This window comes from Betta splendens, chromosome 1 (assembly GCF_900634795.4).
Source record: "Betta splendens chromosome 1, fBetSpl5.4, whole genome shotgun sequence".
Lineage (NCBI taxonomy): Eukaryota > Metazoa > Chordata > Actinopteri > Anabantiformes > Osphronemidae > Betta > Betta splendens.
Genome location: NC_040881.3, coordinates 473,879 through 500,592, shown reverse-complemented (window position 1 = coordinate 500,592; position 26,714 = coordinate 473,879). Strand labels below are relative to the sequence as shown.

The following is a 26,714-nucleotide window of genomic DNA, read 5'->3' as shown; positions in this document are numbered from 1 at the left end:
TTAACATTCTGTAACATGCATAAGTTAATCACATTAAATACAAAATTTTAAATTGACAAATTGAAATTGAAATTGTCAATATTTTATCTTCTTTCTGTTAATAAATAGAGTTTAATACATACTTGGGAAAAAATGGTTCGAAATTCAAAATCATGTGATTAATTAAATCTGTAGGATTTCGGGAGTTCAGGATTTTTTTTAACCTTAGGACGCTTTTTGTCCGTGCGGCAGCGTTATCACTACATCTCCCATGATGCGCTACGGCAAATCAAGCCGCTGCGCATTAATCGCATTTAACCTAACACTCGAGCAGAAGCGGGAAGCGCGCGGAGACTAGCGCGAAATTATCCGGAAGTTTGGTTCTCATCTTTCGAAAGAAAATCGGAGTCGGACAACTTTTCGGAGAAGATTAGTTTTTGGTCCACTCGAGTCTGTGCTTAAATCAGAAAAGCTTTTATCAGCACCATAAACGCGAGATTAAAGTAAAATACGATTGAATAAACTAACCTAACAGTTTAAATGCGTATTTAACACATTTATTGTGAAATCCATGACAGGAAGCGTCGAAGTGTTCGTTCACTTGACATTGATCCCGAATTCCCGTTAATTTCACAATTTTCCTTCACCGTTTCTCTCTTTTCCGGTTGTTTGTGCTAGGAGGTTCTACCGGACTGAAGCGTCTCCCCGCCGCCTCGCATGGGCGGAGGCGGACCGGACGGACGGTCTGAAGTGGACTCACCGACCGGACGGCGAAACCAGAGAAGGGATTTTCTGCCAAGCGCTTCGTTTGTGGATTTACAAACGATTTGATTCAGTTTTTTTTAAACCACACAACCCGGACCTGAGTTTGTACAACGGTCCAATCTCAGCTCTAATTTTCTAGATCAATGTGTTTTGACCCGGCTCATTCATTCATCCGCGCCCCGCCGATGCCCTGGGTCGTAGCTTTCACACTGGACGTTCCGGTGTGGATCGTTAGTTCGGAGTAAGCATTCGAGTGGGTTCTGCAGTAGCACTTAAAGGTTCGGCTATGAAACTGTGAAACGGTGGAAACATTTCAGTGGCAGCATCATAAAAACTAGATTTATCAGAAGGAACAACCTGGTTCCGGTCGACATTTAAGTCTCTGCAGTCGACAGCAGTAGAACTCCTGATTCTCAGCAGCGTATAAATGCAACGCATGACATTTAAACGTCCCCAAAACAAGTGATAGTTGAAAAGTATAACTGAATGTTTGGACGCTAGTGAGCTTGTGTGTATGACATCATAGCAGCCTATACGTCATAAACGAAGTCATCACGTCATGTCACACCCTTCAAGAATAAAACAACCCTCTCTTGAAACCTCCACTGTGCTGTAAATGTCATTCCTCCAGGAGATAATTTGTGGGAGTTATTTGTTTTATGGTGATTTTACTTTAGTTATTTAATAAGATTCATATTTCTGTGATGTCTGTGATTCTGCGTGTAAAACAACACAGGCTTTTGTCATATTAGCTTGACTTCTGGAAAGACTTAATGGTCAGTGTTGGGTGCTGTCAAAGCCCTTAGTTTGGTTTGACATCGAATTTTAACTTCATACTTCATCCTTTTGAATAGCAAATGTTAAAGTATTTTTCTCTAACTAAAACGTTTGTTTGAGCATTTTTTGTGAATGCTTTGAACATAGATTCTCCTGAAACGAGCACAGTCACCTTAGAAGGCACTGAACACAATCCAGGATCTTTTCATGCAGGTGAAGAAAGCCGAGTGGCGTACAATTGTAAAGGGAACATTACAAATATGTTGCTGCATTAAATCAACAATTGGTACCTGCGTCCAAGCATTTAACGTAGTTAACGTAGTAGTTGTGTTATTAAATACTTACCTTTGTTATTAGCTTGACACTCACAGGCTACAGGATGGAATCATGCCAAATCTAGTTCCTTTGCTAAAGACTAATCTAACAGATTCCCACAACCTTTAAGACCCGCAGCTGGTGTTTTAGACACAGATTGGGCTCTTTCTTTACCTGTGCAGAGTGTTTTCAAATGCTCCATCGGTATTTTGCCAGACGAACAGGCTCAGAACTGATCGGAAATTCAAATCCAAAAGGAGCGCACATTAGATTCCTCTTTCTCATTGGACATTTGTGAAAGAACATGTCGGATAAGACGGCGCCGCGCTGCCAGCTCAGGCTGGAGTGGATCCATGGCTACCGAGGCCACCAGTGTCGGAACAACCTGTACTACACTGCAGGGAAGGAGGTGGTGTACTTTGTGGCTGGAGTGGGTGTGGTGTACAACACCCGAGAACACACCCAGAAGTTCTACCTGGGACACAACGATGACATCATCAGGTGAGATAAACACCTGTTTACATCTAGTATTAGGATCCATCTTCACTGCCACCTGTGACCCAAACATTTAAGACGCAAATTAGCAGGTGTGACAAGGTAACACAAGGTGGAGCCAGTTTACATCTGACAGGAGCATGAAATACAGCTTGATGTGAATGTTTCCTGTGACGCCCTACACTCTCCTCTAACTCTAATATGCTTAGTTGAGTGTTCTACTGCCTTTCTTTGATGAAAGCAGACACACTGTGCTCTGCAAACACTGAGTTAAACCCTTACTGGAAATAAGATGAAACAGAAAGACCTTGAACGTAACGCGTGTCAGACATCAAACTTAACACGTTACAGACAGTCCTCAAATGTAACGTGTGTAACAGTCAGACCTCGAACGTAATGGATGTTACAGTCAGTGCAACAACAACAACTTGACATGTACTGTAACACGAACTGCCGAGTATAAAAGCTATGGAGCAGATGTAGGATATAAACACCATACTGGAAGTTACGTGATACCAATAAAGAAAACAGGACTAAACCTAGGCAAATGCTGAAGCTTCACACGCTGACAGATGCTGCAGATGTTACTCCAAGTTCACCTGAAGTCCTCCCTCTAACTCAGCTCAGCCAGTGCGATTATAGACTAATCCCCTCAGCAGGGTCTACGTCTGAAAATAGATTCATACACAACTGTCTGTGTTTCCTTGCTGCTCTTTGGGGTAGAGGATAAAGGTGCTGTGCTGTCACTCTAACTGAAATTATTCATCAGCATATCATCAGAAGCAATGAGGTTGTAGGTTTAATGCTGTAACATAATAAACATAAGGATTGAGCCAGGCATGTTCCAGTCCAGGATGAGGCTGTTCACACATACTTAGATGTGGCTGATACACCTGGAAAATGCTCCTGCTTCCAGTGAAGTAAATCAGACGTGTTGTGTGCCAATAATGTGAAGATGACTATCTATATGTCTGTCTCTTGCAGTCTGGCGATCCATCCGGATAAGATCCAAGTGGCGACGGGTCAGGTGGGGCAGGACCCGTATGTCTGTGTTTGGGACACCTATGCAATGCAGACTGTGTCCATTCTGAGGGACGTTCACACACATGGAATAGCCTGTCTCAGCTTTGACTGCGATGGACAGGTGACTCCTCGCCCTCATTGTGTCAACAAGCTTTATGACAAAAAATCACTTTTCCCAAGTTTTTAACATTTTATTTATTTTGTTTCATTAGATCAAATTTTATGTCTTTAATCAAGTTACCTCCATTTTCCTTTTGAATTTTCTTGCATGGACTTGTAAATATTTCTGACCACGGGGGAACTTTATACCTGATTAATGATTAAAGACATTTTTGATTAACTTTAAGAAGCTGTTGGAAAATTTAATCCAATGATTAAAAATTACAATCAACTTTATAAAATGTTATCAAACAGTTACAGCATTGAACCCACCTGAAAACACTGGTGGCTACAGGCCTGACCGCTCACACACATATTATTTTAAACAGAGTTGTGATTAAACACCAGATAAACTAGATTGTGTCTTGTGTTTTAGCGGCTGGTGTCAGTCGGTCTGGACGCTAAGAACACGGTGTGTGTCTGGGACTGGCGGAAGGGACGACTCCTTGCTACAGCAACCGGACACTCGGACAGAGTAAGACTAGAGATATTCTTTATCAGTGTTAAACAATGGCGTCTCATCATCCCTACAGAATTCATTCATTGTGCCACAGTGAAAGACCTTGTAATGTAAAGATGAAGAGAGTAAACTGCATCACACATGTAGATTTGTGTTCTGCTATTGAGCTGGGGATCAATCCCTAGTGGTAGCACCTCGCATATATGTAACTGTCTACACCGAATCTGACAAATACTTGCGTTTCAGGATAGACATGAGCTCTGCACAGACATGCCCAAATCTCTAAGTTTAAAGTTCTTTCTTCGTATTTGCAGATCTTTGACGTGACCTGGGATCCGTTTCAGTCCAACAGGCTAGTCAGCTGTGGAGTCAAGCATATAAAGGTCAGGTTGATTCTCCATGTTGGTTCATAATTACTGTTTATAATTAAAGGACAATCCTGTCCACTCCTGAAAGCTAAACCAAACACAGGCTGACTGTAAAAAGCAGGCAGGACATGACAGAGGATCTAGAGGAGGACCTGTGATCTGGACTTTTGTATAGTAAAGGGCAGTAACTGGGGAATGAGGAGCAGGTTTAGTCCAATTGCGAATTCTGGGTCCACGGCCAGGAGAATAGGGTGAAGACCAGGCCAGGAATCATGTCTCAGTACCTCTGTTGTTCTCTGTTTCTAGTTCTGGACTCTGTGTGGAAATGCCCTGACTCCAAAGAGGGGGATATTTGGGAAGACGGGCGACCTGCAGACCATCCTGTGTGTTTCTGCAGCAAAAGATGAGTTGACGTACTCTGGGGCTCTGAACGGAGATGTATGCGTGTGGAAAGGAATCAGCCTTGCTAGGACTGTGCAGGCTGCCCACGGGGTGAGTACACACGCCTGCAGTGGTTCCACTACACTGATCCAGTGTGAAAGAACACAAGTGGGTTAATGTGGTGGACAAACTCAGTTTAGGTTTCACTAAATCTTCATTGTAAGCACCTTTGGGATCCAACATGTATTGTTGACCGACATTCATATGAAATATGAAAATCTGACATTTGAGTTTCATCCCACTGTTCTGTAAATAAATATCAAATGTTCTAGAGCATTAGTCTGTGGTATAGAATGTCTGGTGCTCATAGGACATGCTGCATTGCCATGTTGCAGGCGGGGATCTTCAGCATGCACGCCTGTGAGGAAGGGTTTGCCACTGGGGGACGAGACGGCTGCATCAGACTGTGGGATGTTGACTTTAAACCCATCACCAAGATTGACCTGAGAGAGGCCGAGCAAGGATATAAAGGTCTGAGTTCATTGTGTGTTTATAGACTCAATTGTGGTCAAAGTCAATGTTCAGACGTATTTCCTGTTTCAGGCCTCTCCATCCGCAGTGTCTGCTGGAAAGCCGACCGAATCCTAGCAGGGACTCAGGACAGTGAGATCTTTGAGGTGATGGTTCGAGATCGGGACAAACCAGTTCTACTGATGCAGGGTCACAGTGAGGGTGAGCTGTGGGCACTGGCCGTACACCCCAAACAGCCAGTGGCTGTAACCGGGAGCGACGACCGCTCTGTCAGGTCAGTGTGACCCACTGTGTAGCAGCTGCTCTATTCCCAGCTGCTGGGCTCCTGCATTAATTCCCTGTGTGTCCCCCTCTGCCTTAGGCTGTGGAGTCTTGCTGACCACACTCTGCTGGCTCGCTGTAACATGGAGGAATCAGTCCGCAGTGTCTCCTTCAACAACGATGGCTTACAGCTTGCTCTGGGGATGAAGGATGGCTCCTTCACCGTGCTGCGGGTCAGGTGACTGATGTTTTGTACTTTGGTCAAATCATTCTGTCTAAATCGGAAGCTAACTGCTCTGTGAGATAACTTCTAGAGCAGTGACTGGTCCAACGATAGGTTCTTGCGGCTCAATATGCCACAACGGCTTTATATTGTTTAAATAGTTCTGACAACCTCCTTCTTTCCTCAGAGATATGACGGAGGTTGTGCACATCAAAGACAGAAAGGAGGTGATCCATGAGCTGAAGTTTTCTCCTGATGGCTCCTTCCTAGCAGTGGGATCCAATGACGGCATTGTGGACGTGTATGCTGTGGCCCAGCGCTACAAAAAGGTGGGCGAGTGCAGCTGCTCCACCTCCTTCATTACGCACCTGGACTGGTCAGTCGACAGCCGCTTCCTGCAGACCAATGATGGTGCTGGAGAGCGACTCTTCTACAGGATGCCAGGTACATACGTGCCTAAGAGAATCTGTTTGGACTGTTTAGCGGTACCTTTACGCATATAGCCATCCCATGCCCCCCTGAGGACTCGACTTGCACTTTACTGGTCTGGACAAAGCCATGAGTCCTCAGCTCTGTGAGCTAAGCTTGAATTCTAAGGCTTTCCTGACTCAGGTAAAGACTTTTTTCCCTGACCTTAGGACTTGGCATCCATTTAGCTCTTTGAATCCCCTGACATCTTGAATCAATCATTCAGTCAATCATTCAAAGCTTTATTTTTATAGTGCCAGATAACAACATACAGTTGGCCGAGGCGCTTAATAAAATAAAATTACAGTATAGAAGGTAATAAAACAATAATTAGTAACACAACCATCCTGCCTGTGTCCAGTCTCTGGTCCAACCATCCTACCTGTGCACTGTTGTTGCTGTTGTTGTTGTTGCTTGTTGTTTTCTCTCTGTCTACTGTAGCCCCTCACCCCAACCGGTTGAGGCAGATAGCCCCCCACATTTAGCCTGATTTTGCCTAGAAAGGGAGTTTTTCCTATCCACTGTTGCTGTCAAATTGTAATAATTACAACTAAAAGCTTGCTGTATGTGGGATTCCTTGGGTTTAGTTTTATGCGTTCTTAAAGCTTGTAAAGTGCCTTGAGATAACTACTTTGGCGCCATCCAAAGTGTTATACTCCACTCAGGAGCTGGGGTTGGAATCTAATGCCAGTTCAAAAAAGTAAGTTTTCAGTTCAGATTTAAAAACAAACAGATCTGAGGATAACCTAATCTCCAGCAGTAAGGAGTTCCAAAGTTGTGGGGCTAGAACACAGAATGTGCGTTCACCCCAGCGCTGAGTGTTGTGCTTGGGGGCATCTTGAACTTTAATTTTTTGTCTTGTAGTGGGGAAGATGGTTCCTAAAGAGGAGGTAAAGGGAATTCATTGGATGACCTGGACTGGTGTTATTGGACCTGAGGTGAACGGCATCTGGACCAAATATTCCAATTCGACCAATGTGAACTCTTTGGATACCAACCACAGCAGCGCGGTCCTGGTGAGCGGAGATGACCTCGGACTGGTCAAACTCTTCAGATTTCCGTGTTTGAAGAAAGGTCAGCAGGACAATCTTCTCATTATTACTTTGTAAACAAGGTGGAAAATGTGTTGCTGTCATTTAGCTAAAATGTTAATGATTAAACTGTGTATTTTCGTCCAAGGAGCCAAATTCAAAAAATACATTGGTCACTCTGCTCATGTAACCAACGTTCGGTGGTCCAATGACCTGCAGTGGGTCATTAGCACAGGTGGTGCGGACCATGCTGTGTTTCAGTGGAGGTTCCTGCCTGAGGGCGTGATGAACGGCGTCCTGGAGCCCCTCCTTCAGGGTAAAGCTCTATGGGTTTTATCTGGGCCAGACTCCAGATTTAGGCAATCAGATGCTTAAGTTTTCCTTCTTACTTCCCTTACACTACAATATTTAGATAGTAAATCAACATCTGAGACTGGTAGCAATGAATGACTGTATAAGACTCTATAAGTTTCCTTTTGCCTCTACTGACCCCAGTCAGCCTTTACACATGACTTGTAATTATTGAGTTTATTGTGTCAGCACATCTGTTGTAAACCAAGTCATTGTTGTCTAAAATGTTTCATCATTACACTTTATTCATAATTCACTGTTTTTTTACTGTAAACAAGAAAGCATGCTAATGATGTTTTCTCAGAGGGTTACGCCGATTCAAACAGCGGGGAGTCGGACTCTGATGTGTCAGACGTGCCAGAACTCGATTCTGACATTGAACAGGAATCTCAGATCAGCTATGAGCGTCAGGTAGAGAGAAAACAAACTATGGTGTCGCAATAAATTCAATATTATCTAATGAGACCGAAATGTGTTCAGACGTGCAGGAAACATCACACTAAATGTTACTTATCTAGTCATGTCATTTGACCAGGCCTCATCCCTTTCAACTCATTGTTTATTACAATTACTAACATTCCTTTTATATATGTGTAAGCTTTTTATGATGCTATACACTGTTTTAAAGCTCAGTGTTCAATATAATCACATGCCTCTAACTCTTGCTCTGTAATAAGTTTTAACCTTTAGTAAATTAAAAAGTAATGAACCTGACATCAATGTTAAAACATAAGTCAAGAAAAGCATTTTAAATGTTTTCCATCACTACTCTGAACCCATGACTTTGTATGCAGGTATACAAGGAAGATTTGCCTCAGCTAAGGAAGAAACTGACGGGTTCTCTGAAACGGCACAAGGCACCAAATGAAGGACTTCGTCTGCAGTTTGTTCACGGGTGAAAAGATATCAATAAATCCACAGATCAGATCAGCCAGTTTTCTCAGGATGTAACTATTAGGAAAAGCCCCTGTAATGAAGTGCGTACATTGTTATCTGCCGCAGGTATCGGGGTTTTGACTGCCGTAACAACCTGTTCTACACTCAGGCGGGGGAGGTGGTGTACCATGTGGCGGCTGTGGCCGTTGTCTACAACCGGCTACAGCACACTCAGAGGATTTACCTTGGTCATGATGACGACATCCTCAGCCTCACTGTCCACCCGCTCAAAGATTATGCAGCCACGGCACAGGTATGCCAGAGAGTCAGAGTGCAGCCTGGCTACTGCTGGTTCTGACTGGCTGTCTGTGTGTTTAGGTGGGCAGAGACCCAGCCATCCATGTTTGGGAAATCCAGACTCTAAAGTGTCTGTCGCTGCTGAAGGGTCACCATAGCACAGGAGTGTGTGCCGTGGACTTCACAGGTAGCCTGGCTGACCAGCTGTAAAACACCTACATCACTCTTTCTTGTAAACCTTTTATGCTACCATAAATAGATTCAATATTCCCAAACCACCACCTCAAGCTTATCGGTTATTCCTAAAGTATCACATTACACTCTGACTCAACATTTCTTATCCAACAATGTAATAATTGTTTATTTGTCTTCTGTATCTGTTGCTGTGTCAGCGGATGGGAAGAGTTTGATTTCAGTGGGAATAGATGAATTTCACTCCATCGTCATCTGGGACTGGAAAAAAGGAGAGCGTCTGGCTAAGGCCAGGTACATACAAACTACTATACTAAAACATACATCTCGAGTCACCTAAGCACCAGCAACCCTAGCAGGCACACAACCGACCTTCAATGCTAATATATGGTTGAAATAATCTCAGTGTTGTGACATCCAACATTCTAACATTTAATGCTAATAGTATAACGCAAGATGTTAAAGTAACGTTGCCCCAATGTTGATTCACCTTTCAAAATCAACACATAATCCAAAGGTCATTCAACCATGAGCATGACGTTGATTCAACTATGATTCAACATTGAAATGCCTGCTGGACCATCACTCCAGTGTTTCAGCTTGTTAATGATTTGGATCTTCCCCACCAATTTTTCAAATAAACAATGCACTTTTACCATTTTTATTGTGAAAATTTAGAAACAATTAGGGAAACAAAGTGAAAAGCACTGGCCCAAAGACAGAACCCTGTGGAACCTATGGCTGTACATGTTTACTCAGATAAAACAAGCTGATTATTGTGAAATTGTTGACTGCGTGAGGAGTTCCTCAGATTAAACTTAAATGTAAGTAAAAGCAAGTTAAGTATGTGTTATTTATATAGCACCTAGCACAGAGTGGTGGTAAAAGACAAAACCTGTCAGAGACAAATTTACAAAATAAATAAAAGCCATAAAACATAAAGAAAAAAAGATTTATTCAGGGTTACTGTAAGAAATCAGTGAGAGAGTTTTCGAAACACTTCATTGCAGCATCTGAAACTGAATTTGAGAATTGATCTGGTACATTTTGTGAACCAGCAGCTGCTCTTTGTCCTGCAGGGGTCATAAAGACAAAATCTTTGTGGTGAAGAGCAATCCTTTCCGAATGGACAAGCTGGTGACAGTGGGCATGAAACACATCAAGTTTTGGCAGCACTCAGGTAAACTGTGGCTTCTCTTCTTGCCTTTATTGTGGGTCTTCATGTTATGTTTATATGCACTTATTGAACTGATCTTTGTACAACAGCATGTCCGTTTTAACATCAGTATGCTAACTTTCCTCCCCTGTAGGTGGCGGTCTCACCTTTAAACGGGGGATTTTTGGGAACCTGGGGAGGCAGGAGACCATGATGTCTGTGTGCTACGGCCGATCCGAGGACCTGGTCTTCTCTGGGGCCATGAATGGAGATGTTTACATCTGGAGAGAAACAACACTCATCAAGACTGTCAAAGCCCATGACGGCCCTGTGTTTGCCATGTGCTCTCTAGACAAGGTTCTGTCCTGATCCATCTAGCGGCCACTCAGCCTTTAACCATCGTCACTGCTCTGCTCGTAAAACAGCAAAAGTTTTAGAATAAAGTCTGAGTGTAAAGAACAACTTTCAGTGAACTAAAGGGACTAAGTATGAATATATTGTTTTATTTTGAAAAGCATCTGCAGCTAAATAGTATTTTATTGTAGTAATAGTTTTTTTGTGGATATTTGTATACTATGCAGCTTACATTCACTGAACACTCCACGTGTCTGTCCAGGGCTTTGTGACGGGTGGTAAAGACGGAATAGTTGAGCTCTGGGACGACATGTTTGAAAGATGTTTGAAGACTTATGCCATAAAAAGAGCTGCTCTGTCCCCATTGTCCAAAGGTTTGTCTCACTTGCTCTTAGGTTTCCTGTTAGTGCCTGTCACTGTATTTATTTAGTCTTTTTACTCAGGGCTGCTCCTGGAGGACAACCCGTCAATTAGAGCCATCACTCTGGGACACGCTCACATCCTGCTGGGAACAAAGAATGGAGAAATTCTGGAAATTGACAAGAGTGGACCTGTGACTCTACTGGTTCAGGTCTGACTGATTCATGGATTCTAATTCATTTATAATAAAAATGCAGCCTATTTGCAATAAAACAACATATTGAAAACATGAAGCAGCAGTGATTGTAACATTCTGAGCAGCAGTAGGTGTGTGAGTGGGTGCAGTCCATTTATCAATCTGTTGAACAACCTCTTAGATGTCCCTTAGGTCTTAATCCTGTCCTCGGTCCTGTAGCTGCCAAGCCGTTTCAGGATGTAGAATGTGTGCACACCCAGAAACGGAACCCTGCATAGGGTTGCGTGGGGATCTCTGGCGGACTTCCTGAAGTCCAGCACCATATTTCTTCTTTTAAACTGCAGATGATCTATTCCCCCTCTGCTGTGTTTGTGGTGCGTTCAGGGCCACATGGAGGGGGAGGTGTGGGGTCTGGCAGCTCACCCTCTACTACCCGTCTGTGCTACAGTCAGTGATGACAAAACTCTGAGGATTTGGGAGCTGTCAGTGAATCACCGCATGGTCGCTGTCCGCAAACTCAAGAAAGGTTATTGGGTGTTGCATGAATGTTGCCTGTCTTATTCTTGTCTTACTCCTGTCTGGCTCCTGTTTTTCTCTTTTCTTGCTCCTGTTTTGCTCCTGTCTTTCTCCTGTCTTTTTCATTTCTTTCTTCTGTTTTTCTTCTGTCTTGCTTTTGTCTAGTTCCTGTCTTCCTCCTGTTTTTTTCTCCTGTATTTCTCTTGTCTTTCTCCTGTCTTGCTCCTGTCTGGCTCCTATTTGGCTCCTGTCTTTTAAGTTCTTTCTCCTGTTTTCCTCCTGTCTTGCTCCTGTCGTTTTTCTGTCTTTTTCACGTCGTTCTCCTGTCTAACTGAAACGTTTTCTGTGTTATACCTGCCAGGTGGACGGTGCTGTGCCTTTTCTCCAGATGGTAAAGCTCTGGCCGTTGGCCTCAACGATGGAAGCTTTCTAGTGGTGAACGCCGACACTCTAGAGGATATGGTGACCTTTCACCACCGAAGAGAGCTCATCTCTGACATCCGCTTCTCTCAAGGTACCTGAACTCATCAGGGAGGTGTGACACAGGGTGAACATGATGGTTCAGCAGTGATTCAGTGCTCTGTGTGTTTCAGACACAGGGAAGTACCTGGCTGTGGCATCATACGATTCCTTCGTGGACATTTATAACGTCTTGACCAGTAAGAGAGTTGGCATCTGTAAAGGAGCTGGCAGCTACATCACCCACATCGACTGGGACTCTAGAGGTGAACGCTCTCACCTGGGCTGATTCTGTGTTGACAAGCTAGCTTTTAATCAGGCAGACGTTAGGTTGCTGTTGTGTAAAGTTTTCACAGACTCTGACTGGCTTGTTAAGCCACCAAGAAGCCTGACCCGACAGGCTTCTTCTGAATCTTGCCCCAAACCCTTCATGAAACATTCAGAGGAGGGTATTAGAGTATAGGCAGCACAGTGCTGTAACAATAACATGTCTCCTTGTCCACAGGGAAATTGCTGCAGGTAAACACTGGAGCTAGAGATCAGCTTTTCTTTGAGGCTCCACGAGGACGCAAACAGAACATCAGCATGGCCGAGGTCCGTCTGTTTTTTAAGGTCTACAGGTTGTGTCTTTCTGTTTCATTGAAGGTGCATATTTTATTTTTGTTTCCAGTTTGAGAAGCTGGACTGGGCGACCTGGTCATCAGTCCTTGGTCCCACTTGTGAGGGAATATGGCCGACACTCAGCTTCGTTAACGCTGCCTCACTCACCAAGGATCACAAACTGCTTGCCACTGGAGACGATTTTGGTTTCCTGAAATTGTTCAGCTTTCCATCGAGGGTGAGACAGTTAGCCAATTTACGCCTACATGCCTTCTCTTCCATTACCTTACTTTTAAGAGGAGCTTCTCTCTCTTACTCAACTCCACTTCAGGGCCAGTTTGCGAAGTATAAAAAGTATGTTGGCCATAGCACCAATGTGACAAACGTCCGTTGGTCCAGTGATGACTCCATGTTGCTGTCAGTGGGCGGGGCGGACACAGCGCTCATGATCTGGACCAGAGAGCCGCCGGGGCACAGGGAGAGTAAAGCTGTGGACAGTGAGGAGTCGGATGACGACACAGAGGAGGATGGAGGTACAGAATTAGAAGGACTAGCTGCTAAACCAGGTTCAGAATATTACAGGTTTACTAGAGGAGCTAAACATATACTATGTGTAAAAACGTACTTGAAATCTATGAAACAAGTTGGTTATTAGGGTTATGCAATTGGATTACATTAAGTTAATGTAATTTTGCACATAAAGCTTGTGTTTTACTCAAATTCCTGATATACAGGTAATGAGGAATCTCATATTTAATGTCAACTATTTAATCAGTTTGTGTAAAATATCTACATGTAATAGATAAGACCTAGTTTATTGATTACCTTGGGGAAACTTTTTTTCCTTATGGCATGAACTGGGTTTGAACTGACAACCATCTGCTTCTCAAACTAAAACTTTACCAACTAGCTGAGCACACTCTTTATTTTACTGTACTTTATTGCATAAGCAATAGCAATGAAGTATTAACTGTACAATTTTCAATTATGTTTAGATTTTTATATGTTTTCACCGTTCACAAATAACCAATCAACCTTATATATTTATACTTATATTTATGTACATGTTTTAGAAGTATTTGTCCTGTTCCTCATTACCTGTACATCAGGTATCTGATGGCCTAATGCTAACCTGACTCAAATACTGTAAAATTTACATGTAATTAAATTACATAAGGTCCAAGTTTTAGGCATGATTATTCTTTTAGTGTACCTGCAGAGATCTGTTACACCCAAGGGCTTTTATGTAGGGTTTTAAGTGAATCTGGAGACTGGTCTAGGATGTTCTAGAGACTACAGCTATGTGGTACTGATGCCAGAGACAAGGTGGACCTGGGTTAGTGAGCCCCATCCCCTTGGCTTTTCAGGGTATGACAGTGATGTGGCTCGGGAGAAGGTGGTGGATTACATCACTAAGGTTTACTCTGCCAGCATCAGGAACATGTCAGGAACCAAACCTCACCTGCAGCACAAAGAGCTTTCTGTGGAGGAGAGGTACCACATCCAGGCAGCTTCTCTGCGATACACACCAGAAAGCTACAGATGCACTCTTACATCTGTTGCTGTCTTTCAGGCCTCCGGTGAGTCGAGCTGCACCGCTGCCGGACAAACTGCTGAAGAACAATGTGGCCAAGAAGAGGAAGGTGGTGGAGGTCAGTAGAGTGTGTGGTGTCAGCAGTGTCCAGGTCACACAGCTGCTGCAGCTGTTTGTGTCTGGCTTTCAGGAGCTGCTTCTTGAGCATGTATTTGGCTACAGAGGTTTTGACTGTCGCAACAACCTGCATTACCTCAACAATGGAGCTGACATCATCTTCCACATCGCTGCTGTAGTCGTGATCCAGAACCTGTCGGCTGGTGGGTGACGTTCTGCTGTTGCGCTGATAACAGGCGGCATTGTTGTGGGTATCGTCTTACATCCTGTTCCCTGTCCTAACAGGAACTCAGAGTTTCTATCTGGAGCACACTGACGACATCCTCTGCCTAACAGTCAACCAGCATCCCAAATACCAGAACATAATCGCTACGGGACAGATTGGTGAGTCAGATTCAGTGTCCATCCATCGCATATTGATAGAAGCCTTCTCAGACTTCTCAGACTGGTCATGTGAAACACACTGTCTGCCATGATTCAGCTTTGAACCTGCTCTCCATGTTCACCATGTTTGACCTGGCTGCTCTGTCCACATTGCGCTTCTTTCTTTTCCATGGCTTCTTCATTGTCACCTCCTTACCTCATCACCAGGTGATGTCAGCGACCTGCCAGGTGAGAGTGTGTTCACCTACCTGTTCCATTCACACACACACACCCACACACACACCCACAAACACACACACACACACACACTGGAGCACTGAAATATGAATTATAGTTTAACATGCTGAACCTCCTGAGTGTGTGCCTGTGTTTCACAGGTTGCTGATGCGTCCTGATGCAGACAGTTCAGAACAGGATGACCTCCAATACCTTTAATATTAACAGCCAGTTCAACAGGGTCACCTGTCCCTCACACAGTCAGAATCTAGAGTCACTAGGCAAACTGTCCAGTCTGTATCCAAATCAGCTGTGTTCTGTTGGATCAGTGCCAACACCGGGCTCCTTGTCCTCATTGCTTGTTTTCTTTGACTCCTCATCTCCCTAAATTTAATCTTTGTTTTCTTCCTTGTGCGCCTGGTTCCTTGACGCCTTGTTTCTTTGGGATCCTTCATTTCAATAAGCACAGTTCCTGTAATCCCTAGTCATTAAACCAATGCACTGTGGAGCCAATTGTCTTGGTCTTTGGCTGCTACAGTACATTTTAGTTTTAGTAGTGTAGAAATAAAGTGTGTGTAACTGAGATCCCGTGTTAAAGCACTTTGAGTACAAACCGTTTCTCATTTCTTCACAGGCCTCACTCCGTCCATCCACGTGTGGGACGCCGTGACCAAACAGACGCTGTCCATCCTTCGCTGTTCACACGCGAAAGGAATCGGCTACGTCAACTTCAGTGCTACGGGGAAGCTACTGCTCTCTGTGGGAGTGGAGGCTGAACAAACCATCACAGTGTGGAGATGGCAGGAAGGTAGTTCAGATGCAAAGGGAAAACCTTTTCTCAGCAATTTCCAACTTCAACAGGTTGAAGGCCTGAAGCTAATGGAATCTGCTCTAGGTCCAAACATTCACAGAGGTGCTGTTTGTTGTCTCAAGGCGGAATTGCATGATTATAATGATGTAGACAAACCAAGTCTGAATATTGATGGTTAAGTTATATCTGAAAGACTTCAGATATATCTGAAAGACTTCAGATATAACCACCACTTGGCCACCACTTGAGGTGAGGGAAGTCTGGGTGTTGTTCTCACTGGTTCTGGGTGGTGTTACGAACATTGTATGGTTGAACGCCACGGCTTCTGAGGTGGCCCGTTTTATGATCCAGTTAGAAGGAGAATGTGTTATTAATAGCATGTTATGATGCATTAGATAGGCAGCTCTGACCTCTGACCTCTCTGCCAGGCACTAAGGTGACCAGTACAGGAGGCCACGCAGAGCGGATCTTTGTGGTGGAGTTCAGACCTGACTCTGACACCCAGTTTGTCTCTGTGGGAATCAAGCACATCAAGTTCTGGACTCTGGTGGGAGGTTCCCTTATGTACAAAAAAGGAGTGATTGGCTCGTTGGAGGACAGCCACTCGCAGACTATGCTGTCTGTGGCCTTTGGTGCTGTAAGACAGGCTTCTTATTACAATGCAATGTTTGATCTGCAGTGCTTTGATTGTTTGACAGTTGGTGTCTGATTCAATCAGGGCAACCTGACGTTCACTGGTGCCATAAATGGGGATGTGTACGTGTGGAGAGAACACTTCCTGGTGCGGGTGGTGGCAAAGGCCCACAGTGGACCAGTCTTCAGCATGTACACCACCCTGAGGGATGGACTCATTGTCACAGGGGGGAAGGAACGACCGTGAGTACCTGATGTTGTAGTGAGTAGTTCCAGGACAGAGAACACGCTGCCTGACATGTAACAACACAACTTCTGTTAGTTAATTTTAGGTTTGGGGCCTAGGTGATAAATACTTTCATGAATGGCCAAATAGTTTTCACCCACACACTAGCAGAAGGTGATGCCAGCTCTCACCTGGTTGGCTCCTCTTCATGTCTATCATACTCGCAGTCATCTGGAAAACATGTAACAGTAACCTTTGGACCTGGTGTCCAGGACCAAAGAGGGAGGTGCTGTGAAGCTGTGGGACCAGGAGATGAAGCGCTGCCGAGTGTTTCAGCTAGAGACTGGTCAACCTGTGGAGAATGTCCGATCTGTGTGCAGAGGGAAGGTATTAAAACGACTGGTCATGTATCTGCATTGTGCTGCTTCCTCGATGTTTGCATGTTTTCCTTCTGTATTGGTCCAGGGGAAGATCTTGGTTGGAACCAAAGATGGAGAGATCATAGAGGTGGGAGAAAAGAACGCTGCATCCAACATGATGATGAACGGACACACTCAGGGAGGCATCTGGGGCTTGGCAGCTCACCCCTTCAAAGACGTCTGTATTTCTGCCAGTGATGATGGGACGATCCGAATATGGGACCTGGCTGATAAGGTAGAGGTTCTGAGGCTTTCAGCATGGTACCAGACAGGGTTTGGACTACATCCTGTAAGTCCAACCACCCTGTGTCCTGCTGCTGTCTGCTGTTCTTTTGTCTATCTTCAATTCAATTCAATTCAATTCAATTTTATTTATATAGCGCCAAATCACAACAAAGTTATTTCAAGGCACTTTACAAAGTAAGGTTTAAAACCTCACACACCTAAACCCAACAAATCCCACATACAGCAAGCATTTAATTTGACAGCAACAGTGGAGAGGAAAAACTCCCTCTCTAACGAGGAAGAAACCTCCAGCAGAACCAGACTGGATGTGGGCGGCCATCTGCCTCGACCGGTTGGGGTGAGAGGATAGAGAGATAGAAAAGCACAGCAACAGCAACAAGCAACAACAAGCAACAACAGAGCACAGGCAGGATGGTAGGACCAGGGACTGGATGCAGGCAGGATGGTTGGATCCAGTTGCTGCCCATCACAGACACCAAACTTTGAGTCCAATGATACCTGTGGGTGAGGACAGAGAGGGAGAAAGAGTGGGGGTGGGGGGGGAGAGAGGAGAGAAGCACAACTACTGGACAGAAAGAGACAAGGTTAGTTAAACATGGGACAATGATGGGAGGTTATGGGACAGAGGAGGTAGAAGGAAACAGAGGAGCTCAGTGTATAAATTAAGTCCCCCAGCAGTCTATGTCTATTGCAGCTTAACTAAGAGATGGTTCCTGTGACTAACAATAATTGCCAGTGACCTGAACCATCTCTAACTATAAGCTTTATCAAAAAGGAAGGTTTTAAGCCTAATCTTAAAGGTGGAGAGTGTGTCAGCTTCTCGAACCTGAAGAGGGAGCTGGTTCCAGAGGAGAGGAGCTTGGTAGCTAAAAGCTCTGCCCCCTGTTCTACATTTAAACACTCTAGGAACCGCAAGTAGCCCAGCGCTCTGAGAACGAAGTGTTCTGCTGGGAGCATAAGGAACTATAAGGTCTTTAAGATAAGAAGGAGCTTTATCATTGAGTACTTTGTATGTGAGTAGGAGAATTTTAAATTCTATCCTACATTTTACAGGCAGCCAGTGCAGAGAAGCTAATGTAGGAGAAATGTGATCTCTCTTTCTAAGTCCGGTCAGAACTCTGGCTGCAGCATTTTGAATGAGCTGTAGGTTTTTTAAGGAGCTGTTAGGACATCCTATGAGTAAGGAGTTACAGTAGTCCAGCCTAGAGGTAACAAATGCATGGATCAGTTTCTCTGCATCGCTCTGAGAGAGGATGCTTCTGATTTTAACTATATTTCTAAGGTGGAAGTAGGCGGTTCTGGAGATTTGTTTAATGTATGATGTAAAAGAGAGATCCTGGTCAAACATGACACCAAGGTTCCTCACAGTAGAATCTGAAGCTAATGTTATGCCATCCAGGGTGGCTATCTGACTCAATAGTGTCTCTCTCAGATTTTTAGGCCCAACAATAAGAATCTCGGTTTTATCTGAGTTTAGTTGAAGGAAGTTTTGGGACATCCAGGATTTGATGTCTTTTAAACAACCCTGAATTTTGACTAGTTGATCTGTTTCATTTGGTTCCAAGGACATGTATAGCTGAGTATCATCTGCGTAAAAATGAAAATTAATAGAATGCTTTCTAATAATCTCACCTAGAGGAGACATGTATAAGCTAAACAGAATTGGACCCAGCACAGAACCCTGTGGAACTCCATAGCTAATCCTTGTGCGTGTGGAGAATTTATCATTAACATGAACAAACTGGAATCTGTTCAACAAATAGGATTTAAACCATCCCAATGCTGTTCCATTAATCCCGATTCTATGTTCTAGTGTCTGTAATAGAATGTGATGATCAATTGTATCAAATGCAGCACTAAGATCTAACAGGACAAGGACAGAAACTAGACCATTGTCCGAAGCTAATAGAAGATCATTAGTGACTCTAACCAGAGCTGTTTCTGTGCTATGATGTTTTCTAAATCCTGACTGAAAATCTTCATACAGGTTATTCCCACTAAGGTGGTCAGATAATTGTTTAGCCACGATTTTTTCCAGAATCTTGGAAATAAAGGGTAAATTTGAAATGGGCCTATAGTTGGCTAGTTGTCCAGGGTCAAGGGTTGGTTTTTTCAATAGAGGTTTGACCACAGCCACCTTAAAAGCCTGTGGTACATAGCCTAGTTGTAAAGATTGGTTGATTTGATTTAATATGGATGAGCTGATTAAAGGTAGAACTTCTTTGAGTAATCTGGTTGGGATTGGATCTAAAAGACAAGTGGACGACTTGGAAGAGTTGATTATTGAGGTTAACTCCATATGAGTTATGGGGGAGAAGCTGTCTAGGTAAGACAGAGGATTTAATAAATTTAAAGTTAATGGATCTAGACAGTGCTTTTTGTCATTTGGAAGAAGTCGCTGCTGAATGTTTTTTCTAATGATAATAATTTTATTAGTAAAGTAGTTCATTAAGTCATTGCTGCTGAGATTTAAGGGGATAGTAGACTCAATACAGCTATGACTCTTTGTCAGCCTGGCTACAGTGCTGAAAAGAAACCTGGGGTTGTTTTTGTTTTCCTCAATTAGGGAGGAATAATATGTTTTTCTAGCAGCACAAAGTGCTTTTTTATATTTCATTAGACTGTCCTTCCATGCAATGCAGTTTACATTTATTTTGTTGGAACGCCACTGTCTTTCTAGTTGTCTAGTCCTTTGCTTTAGACTGCGGATGTCTGAGTTATACCACGGAGCTAACCTCCTCTGATTCACTGTCTTCTTCTTCAGAGGAGCCACTGTGTCTAACATTGTACGTAGAGAAGCTGCAGCATCATCTACAAGACAGTCAACCTGTTCATAAGGATTAAGGTGACTGTTCTCTGTGTATCTGCAAGACATTGAGGCAAAAGATGATGGAATCATCTGCTTGAATCTGGCAACAGCATTGTCAGATAAACATCTGCTATAGTAACATTTCTTTCCAGCTGTTATAGGGTCAGTTGTGCTAAATTCAAAAGTTAATAAGAAATGGTCAGATAACAGAGGGTTTTGGGGAAGAACTATTAAATTATCAATTTCAACTCCATATGTCAGGACAAGATCTAGAGTGTGGTTAAAACGATGAGTGGGTTCATTTACCTGCTGTGTAAAACCAATAGTGTCTATTAAGGAGTTAAAAGCAGTGCTGAGACAGTTGCTGTCAACATCTACATGAATGTTAAAGTCTCCCACTACAATGACTTTATCTGTGCTAAGAACTAAGTCAGATAAGAATTCAGAGAATTCAGTTAAGAACTCTGAATATGGAGCAGGAGGACGGTAAACAATACAAAACACAACTGGTTTCTGAGTTTTAGAGTCTGGGTGAGAAAGGCTCAGAGTGAGGCTCTCAAATGAGTTATAACTATGTTTAGGTTTAGGAGTAATTAATAAATCTGAGTAATTAATAAATCTGATCTTCTTCTCTATCCTTCGGCCCAACCGGCCTGGTTCTGCTGGAGGTTCCTCTTCACTGTGTCTTAGTGCTGCTCAGTATTTGTTTTTGTAGAACTCCATAGTGTTATGTAGGCTCTTACACCTGTAATACTGTGGGACCCACTTACTGTAGTGACATCTTGTGTCCACGGGCTAGAAACTCCTGAACAAGGTGAGTTTGGGTCATCCTGCCAAGTGTACTTCCTATAGTCCCAATGGAGAGATGCTTTCCATTGGCATGGAGAACGGAGAGTTCATTGTGCTGCTGGTGAACTCTCTCGCTGTGTGGGGGAAGAAGAGAGACCGCAGCGCCGCCATCCAGGACGTTAGGTAAGAGGTCTTGGAGCAGGATGCCAGCTTCCAGCGTCTCCACTGCTTGTCTGACCACTTCACTTCCACTTCCATGTGTTTCAGGTTCAGCCCAGACAATTGTTTCCTGGCAGTGGGATCAGTTGAAGGTGCTGTGGACTTCTACGACCTGTCTCTGGGGCCTTCGCTCAACAGGATCGGTTACTGTAAGGACATCCCTGGCTTCGTCATCCACATGGACTTTTCTGCTGACAGCAAACACATCCAGGTTCCAAACTCTGAACCAATGTGCTTTTTTCTGTCCTTTTGGAGTCATTTGGTTTGATTTCTGTCTGTGCTTCTGATGGTGCTGCTTCCAGGTGTCCAGCAGCACCTACACCCGTCAGGTGCATGAAGTTCCCTCAGGAAGGGTTGTAACGGAGCTGTGCATCATTGAGAGGATCACCTGGGCTACCTGGACGAGGTGAGGCTTGTCAAGTGATGCACAGTGACCCGCAGGGCAGAGGCCTGGGCTGGGGGTGTTTCTGTAATTCACAGTTCAAAGTGAGTGTAGAACCTAATGAGCATGAAAACACATACAGATAGGATAATATGACTTTATTGATCCCACAATGGGGAAATCTGTGTTTTTAGCAGCAATATACAGGACAAAAGGAAAAAGTAAACAACAAACAGTAATAATTGGGCATACTTGTACTAAGTAATGTGTAATGTGTACAATAATATTTAAACCAGTCAGCAGAAACCACAAAAAATATTCTCAAAATTCATGGTGTCAAAAACAATGATATATTAAATGGTGGATGCACTGCACAGACACAACAGAGACAAGTTCAAAGTGTGGTTACACAACAATGCATTGTAGAGTCTGATGAAGGGTTCAGTGATGATCCCTCTGTACTCCTGCTCGTCCCCCCCGATACACATCCAACAACGGCGGGGTCATCGGAAAACGTCCAGTTGGAGCAAGGGCAGAGTGAGCTGTGTGGTGCTGAGGTGTGAACAGCTGCAGTTGGACTGAAGGTGTGAAGAGGGAGCCGTGTAGATGGAGACTGGGGGCTGGGCAGAGTCAAATCTGTTGAAGATGTGATTTAACTCACTGACAGGCTTGGTCACCCGTGGCCTGAGATGTTTTCAATCCTCTGCACACATCACATACATTGTTTTGCTCCAGGCGATACGCTAGCTTCTTCTTGTAGCTGTCCTTGCACCTTCTGATGTTGTATTTTAAGTCCCTCTGTACTCTGCACAGTTTCTCCTTGTCCCCTGAGAGAAAGGCCCTCTTCTTCTCATTTAGTAGGGCCTTTAGCTCAGGGGTCACCCAGGGCAAGTTATTGGAAAAACACTGAACCGTCTTCGTTGGCACAGTGTTTTCCACACAAACATTTATGTAGTCTGTGATGCAGAGAATGTCCCAGTTTGTGGTGTTAAAACAGTCCTTTAGTTGCTCTGTGGCCAGATCTTCAGTTTTAACCTGTGGTGTCTGCTGTTTCACCACTAGATGTAAGCAGGGGAGGGATGAACCAGGTTGTGATCAGAGCATCCTTAAGGGGGAGGGCGGAGGTATATGCGTTTTTGCCATCTGTCGTTTACAAACACCGCGCTCCGGTCACTCGCACCAGCGTAAATTCGTTAACGGAGACCACAGAGTCCAGTGTGTCCTAGTTGAGCCACGTCTCGGTGAAACACAGCAGGCTGCTCCCAGTGCACGCCCTGCAGACGCATGAGCGCTGTTAGCTATGGGGTGCCGAATGTAAAAGGAGCACCTATAACTAGTTTTCTCACATTTAACTAAATGACACAACATGTTTTCTCACATTTAGTTAAATGTGCAAAAGTCTGAATGTAAATGTTAAATATAAATGTAAACGTAAATGTAAATGTAAATGTTAAATGATCGCCGAGTGTAAAACTGATTATTTAAGTAGACTCCACCTCCTATGATCCCGGATCAGTGACGCGCACTCAAACACCTCCACCAGTACGCATAGCTCCGCCCACATCTGACTCTGGATCGGTGCACGAAAATACTGGAGAGAAGCCTGAAGTCGAAGCCATCATGGCCGCCAGCTCCGACTCCCTCCCGTTGGGGGAGATTGAACGGGCTGTAACGGCAGGTGTGCGGGCTGAGGCTCCGCTTCAAACTGCCGTTCTGTCCTAAACACCATTAATGAGGAGTCAAGTAGGTTTAAATAGAATATTTCTGTGGCGCCGGTGGAGAATTAGTTGGCTAACTATACTAGCTAGCCGAAGTTACGTCCAGGCTAAAAACAAAAGTTTCCAGGTCAGATGTGGGCGGGGTTTGCGCGCACTGTTTGAGGTGTTTGAGTTTGCGTCTCTGATCTGAGACCAGCGCTGTTTTCATGAATATTCAGTCTTACACTCAGCGATTATTTAACATTTACATTTAACATTTACATTTAGACTTTTGCACATTTAACTAAATGAGAGAAAACATGTTGTGTCATTTAGTTAAATGTGAGAAAATTAGTTATAGGTGCTCCTTTTACATTCGGCACCCCATAGTTAGCTTGTACAGCTTGTTGGAGAGAGAGCGGACGTTTCCCATAATAACGCACCTCTGTTTCTCCAGCTCTCCAGCATCGTTGCTTCCTCGGCTCGGTTAAGAGCTAACAGCTGGTCCCTAGTTGCATGACTCCATACAGGTTTATAGAACAAACAAAAAACACAAACAGGGTGGAAAACATTAAAAACGCAAGGAAAAGAGCACAGAAGGACGGAGGTGCTGGAACTTGCTGCCACAGCCAGATCTGTTCACACTGCCAAGTCATGTGGTCAGACAGTAGACCAGTGGAGAACTGGGGTCTGATCGTGGGCTCTTGTCTTCCAGTGTTTTGGGTGACGAGGTTCTGGGTGTTTGGCCTCGAAACGCAGAGAAGGCTGACGTTAACTGCGCATGTGTGTCTCACGCCGGCCTCAGCCTCGTGACCGGAGACGACTTCGGCCTTGTTAAGCTCTTCGACTTCCCCTGCTCAGAGAAGTTTGTGAGTGAACTTATAGGGACAGTGAAAACTCTAGGTTTCTTCTTCTACGTCTCTGAAGCTTTGCTGGTGTTTTCACAGGCGAAACACAAGCGTTACTTTGGTCACTCTGCTCACGTGACCAACATCCGCTTCTCCTGTGATGACAAGTACGTCATCAGCACCGGAGGCAGCGACTGCAGGTGAGATGATGGCTTTGAAGGCGGCAGTTACTGTTCTGACCTCACAAGGAAACTCAGGTTTCAGGTTCATGCTGGTACCAGATGAATCCTCATCAGTTTCAAGGTGCCTGGACTGATCCTGCACCACAGCTGCCGTTTAAAATACCAAGATTGTTTTTAATGCTGGAAGGTCTTATAATGAGAATCAGACACAGTTTAGCAGATGTCGGCAACAGCTAACAACAGGATCCAGGATGAGTGTTTGGTTCCAGCATCTGACCTCAGGCACCACAGTACCAGGTCCATTTATAATATGGACCGTATAGAGCAGGCACAATGTGGGACAATGTCAACTCAAAAAATTAGTTAACACACACACCCAAACAAATTTCTTTTGGGGTAGTCACACACCTTCATTATATAACTGGCAAAAAAATAATTTCATGCATTAGCCTACAATAGGAAAATGCTGAATCTGGTGGAATACAGTTAAAATGGCAAATATCACTTTTCTTCCAGATGAAATGTTGACTTTACAGAATGGATGGTTTTATAGTGAAATAAAAATTGGTTAACATTGTAATCTATGGGAAAAATACTAATGCAAACAAACCCATTTTGTTATTAATCTTTGACATATACAAGACTCTGATCCCCAGCAAAACCCCATCCTCCACTATTAAGTTTATGGAAAAAAGTAATACTTCAAATAGGAGAACTGGCATTAAACGGTGATTTACAAAAAGGGAAATATATTCATGTATGATGATTTTCTAGCAGTTTTTATGTGTGGCCTTTTTTGCCACGAGGATCTCCAGTTTATACAAAATGCATAACTAACTAACTAACTAACTAACTAACTAACTAACTAACTAACTAACTAACTAACTAACTAACTAACATAATCAGCAACTACAAAAAATGCAAAAATATCCCAAAATGACAGAGGGAGGCATGTAGTTAACCTTCAACTAACCAGGAAGTGAACCTTTGTTGAAACTGTCTCGCCTGGTTAATGCCTGATGTCGTCTCTGCAGTTTGTTCGTGTGGAAATGCCAGTGAGCTCCATCCAGAGTCCTCCACCTGATGTCTTCCCCGAGCTCAGTGGGTCGTCTGACAACAGCGAGCCCAGCTGGTTCCGGCTTCCCGGTGGATCGGACCCGTGCAGTTCCTGCTGCTGGATGTACTTGTGCTGTTGTACTGTGATGTAGTGGTTTGTTGTGAACGCAGGTGTTTTGTGTTTCTGTGATGACTCGTGTTTTGTGACTGGCGGTGGTCGTAGCAGTTTGGTGCCTTCTCACTGACTCCGACCAGAGGTCCAGCTTTATTTACAGCGTTGGTGCTACAGTAGGAAACATGGACATTTAGGGCTTTTGTATCATGTGTCAGATGATGTTTATGTGGCTGAGGTAGAAGCACTTAAGAAGAAATTAGTTTGATCCCAGTCATTAAAGGTGTAAAAAAAATCTACCTCAGGACGCAACATCTAAATAATACAAAATAATATTTAGTGTTGAAACTAGATTTAGTGGACAATTTTCTTCTTTGCTGTTTCTCTGTTGGTAGAAATAAAAGGTGAAACTGAAAATCTGTCACTCAGTTGAAGCACAGAGTAATCAGTACGAAGCCAAAGGTCCAAAGTAGTGATGTGATGTTCCGTATCCAGGCTACGAAGCGCGTGCCGAGTAGAGGAGGCGGTTCCCTATGGGCGAACCGAGGCTCGCTTCATTTAGGGGCGGGGCTGGTGATGACGCGCAAAGCTTCGCGGCCTGACTGTACCACGTGACTGATTCAGGAAGCGGTTCGGATTTTGCCTCGGGCTCCAACACTGGTAGAAACAGAAATATGTTTCTATCCCCATTTATGTAAGTTAGCGGCGGCAAAACCGTGTGAGCGTCTGTATTCCAAAACAGAAGAGATAATGCCAAAAAGATATCGTCTAAGACTTGCCACAGTGGAGAAACTGACGTTTTTAAATTAAAAAAAACAATAATGTGTCTCCTAAACCATAATCACTGGCCACACCTCACCGTTACAAAAGCACAATCACTGTCCACCCCCTCACCTAAAGAAATAATGATTTCCATTTTCATCATTTCCAAATAATCATTTTCCATAAAGCCAATGTGTGTTTGTATCTATGTATGTTTATATGTATAGTCTAACATACAATATACATGTTTTGCATGGTCCGTGCATGAAGTGCAATTCATTATTCATGTGTAAAATGAAAATTGAATAACGTCTTTTTATGCTGTGTTTCGCTTCCGTAAATCGGTAAAACACATTTGCGATGTACTGATTTACTCATTCTCCTTTTCTCCACTTTCAAAACGAAATAAGAAAAAGGGAAACCGGGGGGCGGGGCCAGTGGCCGGACTTTCACAATAAAACACCCAAGAGCATTTGAAGCGCAACATCGGCAAATATTTGTAACTCTTGAAGGATTGCGGTTGTGTTTTGACACACACTGAGACCCACATTGTTAACATTAATCAACGTAACAATTGTTTATTTAAATTATTTATTTAACCAAGCTATTTAACCAAGTGCTGACAACCGTCGATTACGTTACGACTCATGGCGTTTGCTAAAGGAATGACAGGTCAGTC

The 26,714-nt window shown here is 43.8% G+C and overlaps 1 protein-coding gene across 7 annotated transcripts; it reads left to right on the top strand.

Annotated features, from left to right (window-relative positions):
• Window positions 1–108: 108 nt before the first annotated feature.
• Window positions 109–25,690, top strand: LOC114857178 (echinoderm microtubule-associated protein-like 6). 7 transcript variants are annotated; one of them, XM_055509811.1, is made up of 43 exons: window positions 143–2,337; window positions 3,316–3,475; window positions 3,890–3,988; window positions 4,288–4,356; window positions 4,648–4,833; window positions 5,118–5,253; window positions 5,326–5,527; window positions 5,615–5,752; window positions 5,925–6,181; window positions 7,070–7,279; window positions 7,385–7,552; window positions 7,892–7,998; window positions 8,382–8,482; window positions 8,590–8,776; window positions 8,842–8,947; window positions 9,153–9,246; window positions 10,032–10,132; window positions 10,263–10,465; window positions 10,725–10,836; window positions 10,906–11,033; window positions 11,403–11,544; window positions 11,896–12,048; window positions 12,128–12,259; window positions 12,499–12,587; window positions 12,664–12,831; window positions 12,925–13,126; window positions 13,961–14,087; window positions 14,167–14,245; window positions 14,318–14,447; window positions 14,530–14,628; window positions 14,836–14,856; window positions 15,479–15,652; window positions 16,084–16,292; window positions 16,374–16,531; window positions 16,787–16,901; window positions 16,980–17,168; window positions 20,788–20,960; window positions 21,045–21,207; window positions 21,299–21,402; window positions 23,791–23,944; window positions 24,023–24,123; window positions 25,140–25,177; window positions 25,230–25,690. In XM_055509811.1, exons 1-42 carry the CDS (start codon window positions 2,141–2,143, stop codon window positions 25,162–25,164), a joined length of 5,868 nt encoding a protein of 1,955 aa, XP_055365786.1. In that variant the 5' UTR covers window positions 143–2,140; the 3' UTR covers window positions 25,165–25,177; window positions 25,230–25,690. The 7 variants fall into 7 exon arrangements, 6 of the variants coding, with proteins under 6 accessions (XP_055365803.1, XP_040927280.1, XP_055365798.1 ...); XM_055509818.1 differs by lacking the exon at window positions 14,836–14,856 and having other exon boundaries at window positions 144–2,337; XM_055509819.1 differs by lacking the exons at window positions 21,045–21,207; window positions 21,299–21,402; window positions 23,791–23,944; ... (1 more) ...; window positions 25,140–25,177; window positions 25,230–25,690 and having other exon boundaries at window positions 119–2,337; window positions 16,182–16,292; window positions 20,788–20,926.
• Window positions 25,691–26,714: the final 1,024 nt, after the last annotated feature.